Genomic DNA, 6,656 nt, shown 5'->3' with positions numbered 1-6,656 from the left:
GATACCATAGCAGTTTTTAATTTTTTTTATTTTCATCTACTAATGTTCAAATTGTATTGTTTGAACTGGTGATTCCTCTTCTTATGCCAGTCACATTGTCTACTGTAAAAATGTGAATATGCTGAAGTAAATAAAAATAGTATTGATGGCATATAACTCAGAACTGTTGGCAGTGTATCCACACATGCTTGAGGCTGTATACCTTGAGTAATTTACCTTCTGGTGAAACTTCTTGCTGTTGGGGATGGGTGGTTTCTATTAGTACATCTTTAAACCAGAAAGAATGAGGGATAGTGCGAAGACACTGCCTTCTGGAACAAGTTTATTAAAGCTTTCTCAGGTTTAAATTTTGCCACCTCGTATGGACAACTTGACTAGGAGGCTTGGCTGAATGGTAATGCAGCTGTTCACTTTAAAGTGGTCCCATTTCTGATTCTTTGTCACAATTGCTAAAGAACAGTATTTCATGGAAAGCAACCCAGGAACCCCAAGCTGTGGACAGGCAGGTGGCCAGAGCCCATCCAGGCTTCCAGGGTCGTTCATGGCTGTGCTGGAAGAGCTGAGGAACTTGGGTGATCACAGGAGGGACTTGGGGGGGACGGGGGTTGGATCATGGCAGGTGACTGCAGATGTCTTTGGAGGGACTATGAATGCCATGAGAGGACCTGGCTGTGGCAGTGTGAGCCGTCACTGGGACAGGTTTTGGGGTAGGCTCCAGGATGAGGTACTTGGGGCCCTGAAGTCAGAGGCACACCAGAAACCATGGAGGGTACCACTGGTATGCAAGCAGCTGTTATTCCCAGGTATGCTACCTGCATTCAGACCAAGATCTACAGAGCCCTGCATGGTGGTACAGTCTCTCTGGGATACCTGAACCCGAAAAATACGGATTTTTAAGACACCTATATAAGAAATGGTGGTGGTGACTCGTGATTTACATCTACTGTGTTTAAATCGACAGTAGCCATTCAGCCCAGTGCATCCTGAGCCCCTCTGACCCCGGGGGCGGAAGGGGTCTCGCCGCCCGCTGTAGCTGGCAGGGTCCCATGGTGGCAGCGGGGCTGTGGGAGCCGTGCCCCTTGCGTCTCAGCCCCGAGGCTGGAGCAATTCAGGCTCCGGCTCTTTGCCACCGGGCCGCCGTGCTGCCCCCGGCGCCGACGGTGCTGCCGCTGCGTCCCCGGTGGGCCCAAGCGCCGCTCCGGCCCCCAGAGCCCCGCCGGCCGGGACCGGCCCCCTGGTGTGCGGGCCAAAGCTCCACGCGGGGCTGTGCCTTTCAGCGCCGCTCTCCGAGCGCCCCTGGCCCGGCTGTGCCGCCGGGAGCAACCCCCAGCCCCCGCCGGCGCCGCGCCGCCTCCTGCGCTGCAGCTCATCTCTGGTGTCCCTCTGCTTTACACTGGGACGTAGCGGCAGCCCATTTCTCATGGAAATAGTGCTTTGTGTGTAACTGAATTGACACTTGGCCTTGATACCTGTATCTCCTGATAACTGAAACAAATTTCTAAAATAAATATTGTACTTTGATCTTCCAACCCTGCATTTTTAATGACAACTCTGAACATCACTTCATTAAGAATACATTTCAGGAGACTGAAATTCTCTGAGTTTGAACACTAATTATTTGTACAGAAAATTATGACTGCAGCGTTTCATTTTTCAGCCCATTGGTTTCTTCTAGAAATGAGAATTTATTCTCATTTTTAGGTAATGTGCTTTCTTGGATGCATATTTATGGCGTGTGTATTGTGGCAGCTGTATAGAAACTTATCCAGTTTTCCACTAACTCTTTTGTAACTTGACAAATCATTTTGGTCCGTCGAGATATCTGGGGAAATATCGTCCTTTAGAGAATGGAGGGAACCTCGGAGTGTTCAGTGTCTCCTGATCTACCTATCCCCTCGCATTTCGTTTAGAAACATTGTTCTGAGTATTCTTCTAGCAATTACTAGGTAAAACGAATTAACAAAAATCGAGGTAGGGGTTAAATCGGGCATCTCGCAGATCTCTAGGTTTGGCATAAGTTTGGGGATAGGGAGGTTTAGGCACAACGCAAGTGCGAGCGCCGCCGTTTCGCTTATCTGGCGAGTTCTTGCCTCCCGGGACCAGAGGTGCGGGTCGGGCTCCCCACGTGAGGTTCCCCCTCGGCTCCGGCTGCCCTGGCTACAGCTTGGACTCTAGGGGACAACGAGTGCGCTCCTGTCCCGATGCGGTCTAGTGGCGCGGCTGGAGCTCGGCAGTGAGCGGGGGGCACCCGACAGCTGCGGGCGGGGGTGTGCGGGGTAATGCCTGTGTGTGTGCGCGTCCTCCCGGCTGTGTTCCCTTTTGCCGCCATGTCCCGTGTAGACGCGGCTCAGCCCCCGCGGATCGCGCATCGGCGGTACTGGGAGGTGTTCGTGTGTGGTGGATGGAGATGCCGAACCCCCTGAGCCCCGCACCCTTGCAGGCGGATGGGGAGCCCTATCGCCCACAACCTGACGCCCTGGAGGAGGCTGCTGCTGAGCAGCGGAGAACCTTGCCCCGATGCATCAGTGCGTGGTGAAAGCGCTGGATGCGGGACCCTTGTCTTCCTGTTGCCAACCTGGTGAAGCGGTTACCTGGCACATGGGAAGAGCTTGATATGGCTGCTGCGTAATGTTACACGGGGTCAAGCTTTTATTTCTCCGCAGGACTCAATATGGAGCCGTGGGAGAGGACTTGGCACTTTAATCCCTTCAAAGAAACCGATCTAATTCAAGCCCTACAACTCTTGAAAGTCTTTGAGGGGACAGTGATTGTTTCCACAGGAAAGGCAGATAAAGATCTCTATGTGCTGGCGTTTAAAGAGACTTCAGTGGCGGTGTGAATACAATTGAACCCAGCGACTGCGGGGAGGATCGAGTTACCTGTGCAAACAGCTCAGGAGGACCAGAGCCAGCCGGCATTTGCCCGAAAGGGCACCCCTGCCTCCTCAAGACGGAGATGAACGTCCTGATTTGGTACCTGGCCAAACAGGCCGGAGTTTGCGATGGACTCGGAGCAGATGGGGAAGCGGGGAGGAGAGGAGCGGGTTTCCAGGGCCCCCGGCGGAGCGCGGAGCTGAGCGGGCCCGCAGAGAAGCGCAGGGCCCCGCCTGCCCCTTCCTGGGCGGCACATGCGAGGGGTCCCGCCAGCTCTGCAGCCCATCGAGCTCAGCAGCCGATGGTGATGGCAAGCTGTGCCCCAGATGTGCCTGGTGCTGGTTAGAGGGTCAATAGCCGCACACATGGTCGAACGCAAGGCAGGTTAGATCCTTCATACACACATGCGTATAGACATGTATGTATAGACTGAGGCCGAAAGGTGCGGGATGAAGTATCAAAGCGCTCGGGGCCGACTTTGGGCAGGAGATGAGAGAGTGATGGAGACAGAGACCCGGTAACTGCGCTCGTGCTCCCGAGGAGCCGCCCCAACCTGCACTCCCCGCCGGCGCAAGACAGGTCGGCTCGGCAGGCCCGCCAAGAGACACTCCGGTCCTCATTTAAAGAAATAATGTTTTTTACACCCGGCTCCCGCTAGGGAAGAGGAAACTTTTCTGTTTCCCGGCTTCCCGGTTTGTCGGTGTGTCTGTCTGAGAGAGCGCTTGCTGCTAGTGGCAGCCCGCCGCTCCTCGCCGGGCCCGGATGGGCGCCTGGCCTGGCCCTGGGCCAGGCGAGGGCTCCCGGTAACAAGGGGGCAATGCTGGCTGAGCGAAGTGAAACAAATCCAGCTTCCAGAGGAGAAAATGCGCGGTTATTTGCCGAGTCATATCGAGGGCATACCCCTCAGCCTCGGGGGAAGGGCGGGGGGAGGAAGGGAGTGGGGAGGAACCACCGACAATTACTCCAGGGAAGTTTTACGGCTGGGATCGACCAGCCCCGATCAGGTGAACTCGCTGTGCTATGTTACTTTCAGTCATTAAACACTATCAGAGGAATCCGGAGGCAGATACCTCGAGCGATAACAAAGACGAGTTGTCACTTTAGGGCTCTGCCACAAATTTAATTGCAAAAAAAAAAAAAAAAGAAAAAGAGGGGGATCCAGTGTCTTGCACATCCAACGCGAGGGTCTCTAGGCGGTAAGGGGTCCTTTGATCAAGAAAATCCAATTATTTGTGTATATACATTTCCCACATAGTGATTACTTCATTAATTGTCCCGCCTTTATCTCCTCCCTTCCCATCCCCCCTAATAATCAGTTCTTTTATCCAGACCAACAAACACACCATAGGAGCTTTGTGGATTCAAAGGATTTGCTTTCGCTTCTGAAAGAGCCGCTATTCTTTGATGATTGGGTAGCGGCAAACTTCAAAGCCATAAATCTTCCCTCTGACTGGTTGGCGGCCCGGCAAAGTCCTTATCAAATTCTTGGAGGTGATCCTGGCGCAGTCAGACAGTCCGCGGAGATCGCGCAGCGCGGGGGGGGTGGGACGCGCACGGAGGCGAAGAGATCAGAAGGAAAGGGAGAGAGAGGGGGAGAGAGAAGGAAACTGGGCAGCTTCTCGTCTTTCCCTCGGCGTCCTCATGCCTCGGCAGTGCCCCAGCGCCTTCCCTTCGCCCCGGGCGCAGTAGCCATGGCCGCGGTGGCTGTCCTCCGGAACGACTCCCTCCAGGCTTTCCTCCAGGTCAGTACTGGCACCCGGTGTTGCTCGAACTCCGCCGAGTTCCGCGGTTGTGACCCGCATTGCACGGGGGCAGCCGGCGTCAGCCGCCTCTCTTCCGGGGCTTTACCCGGCGGGCGGCCCGGAGAGGTAGGTGGGAACCCCCGCGGTGGTAGGAGGCCGGGCTCGGGCTTCTCGGGCTGGTAACTTCCCTCTCCCGCCAGCAGCCCGTTACTAATTCCAGGCAGTGCTCCCTGGGCATGGGGCGTGGGGGGTGCGGGGGCTGCCTCGCAGCCCACAGCGGCTGCTTCCCCGGCTGAGCGGCGGCGGGGCCGGCGGCACTGGCCACAGGCGGGACCGGTCTCTGGGCGGGGCGGGGGGGCCGGGCCCGTCCTGCCCTCTGGGTGCGCATTGTTTTCGGAAAGTTTACCGCCCGTGCGGGGAACGGCGCGGGAAGTTTCTCGCAGGCCGGTGTCGGCGGACGGCGAGTAACGCGCTCTCTTCCCTCCTTCCCTTCTCCCCTCCCTCCGGTTCCTGCGCAGGACCGCACCCCCAGCGCCTCCCCAGACTTGGCCAAGCATTCGCCCCTGGCTCTTCTGGCAGCTACTTGTAGCCGGATCGGGCAGCCGGGCGCAGCGCCCTCGGATTTCCTGCCAGTCTCCTACGACCCGACGCTGGGATCCCCCTCTAGGATCTTCCACCCGTGGAGCGGCGAGATGCCAGCGCACTCCCCGGGAGGGCTGCCGCCGCCGCATCCCAGCTTGGGGTTGACCCCTCAGAAGAATCACCTGCAACCCTCCTTCGGGGGTTCTCACGAACTGCCCCTCACTCCCCCGGCGGACCCCTCCTATCCCTACGAGTTCTCCCCCGTCAAGATGTTGCCCTCCTCCATGGCCGCCCTGCCGTCCAGCTGCCCGCCCGCCTACGTGCCCTACGCCGCCCAGGCAGCCCTGCCGCCCGGGTACTCCAACCTGCTTCCGCCCGCCCAGCCCTGCCGGCAGCTGTCGCCCAACCCGCCGCCCGAGGACATCCCCTGGTGGAGCATCCAGCAGGCCAGCGCCCCGGGAGGCTGCGGCCACCGCTTCCCCGCGGCAGCGGCGCTGCCGCGGAGCCTTGTGCTGGGGCACTCGGACTTCGCTCAGTACCAGACGCAGATCGCCGCCCTGCTGCAGACCAAGTCTCCCCTGGCGGCCACGGCCAGGAGGTGCCGCCGCTGCCGCTGCCCCAACTGCCAGTCGGCCGCGGGCAGCGCCCCTGAGACAGAGCCGGGCAAGAAGAAGCAGCACATCTGCCATATCCCCGGCTGCGGCAAGGTGTACGGCAAGACCTCGCACCTGAAGGCGCACCTGCGCTGGCACACGGGCGAGCGGCCCTTCGTCTGCAACTGGCTCTTCTGCGGGAAGAGCTTCACCCGCTCCGACGAGCTGCAACGGCACCTGCGGACTCACACGGGCGAGAAGCGCTTCGTCTGCCCCGAGTGCGGGAAGCGCTTCATGCGCAGCGACCACCTGGCCAAGCACGTCAAGACCCATCAGAACAAGAAGCTGAAGGCGGTGGCGGACGGCGTCAAGCGGGAGGACAGCCGCGACCTGTGACCGCCGGGACCGCCGGCGGCTGCTGCCTCTGCGGGCCGAGCCGAGCCGCGGCGGGACCTGAGCTGGGGGCGTTTCGTCGCGGGGGGCAGGGCGGCTGCGGCGGCGAGAGGGCGGCCGGCTCTCGGACTCTCGCCGGGTACGGCGAGCAAGACCCCGGCTGGGAGCGGCCTCCGCGGACCCTCAGGCCCGGGACTGGACGCTCATAGGGCCTCGGGGCCGTCCCGGGGCAGGCTCCAGGCCCGGCCTGGAGCGCGGCTGAGGGGAGGCCCCGGGCGCTGGAGCAAGAGCGGGGCCGGCCCGGCCCGGCCGCGGGGGTCGAGGCTTGTGGACGTCTGGGGGTGAGGTGGCAGCGCCAGTGTGGCCGTGCTGGGGCTCGGCCCTCGGTGCTTTCAGGGTAACAGACTGAAGTTTTGTGTACAGGTTATTTAATAGTTACGTTTGAATACACGTGTTCCTCTCCGTCTTCGACC

At 59.3% G+C, this 6,656-nt stretch overlaps 1 protein-coding gene across 1 annotated transcript; it reads left to right on the top strand.

Moving 5' to 3' along the window:
- Positions 1 to 4,388: 4,388 nt before the first annotated feature.
- SP5 (Sp5 transcription factor) lies at positions 4,389 to 6,186 on the top strand. Its single transcript, XM_014880142.2, has 2 exons — positions 4,389 to 4,615; positions 5,134 to 6,186. Exons 1-2 carry the CDS (start codon positions 4,565 to 4,567, stop codon positions 6,184 to 6,186), a joined length of 1,104 nt encoding a protein of 367 aa, XP_014735628.1. The 5' UTR covers positions 4,389 to 4,564.
- Positions 6,187 to 6,656: the final 470 nt, after the last annotated feature.

Source organism: Sturnus vulgaris, chromosome 7 (assembly GCF_052056855.1).
Source record: "Sturnus vulgaris isolate bStuVul1 chromosome 7, bStuVul1.hap1, whole genome shotgun sequence".
Taxonomy (NCBI): Eukaryota; Metazoa; Chordata; class Aves; order Passeriformes; family Sturnidae; genus Sturnus; species Sturnus vulgaris.
Note: the sequence above shows the minus strand (reverse complement) of the source record. Positions and strands in the feature narration are given on the sequence as shown.

What these genes read in the sequence shown, in the direction of transcription:
- SP5 (XM_014880142.2), top strand. Translation starts at nt 4,565, where the DNA reads ATGGCCGCGGTGGCTGTCCTCCGGAACGACTCCCTCCAGGCTTTCCTC. An exon ending in CCCTCCAGGCTTTCCTCCAG is followed by an intron (nt 4,616 to 5,133) that starts GTCAGTACTGGC and finishes GTTCCTGCGCAG; the next exon opens with GACCGCACCCCCAGCGCCTC.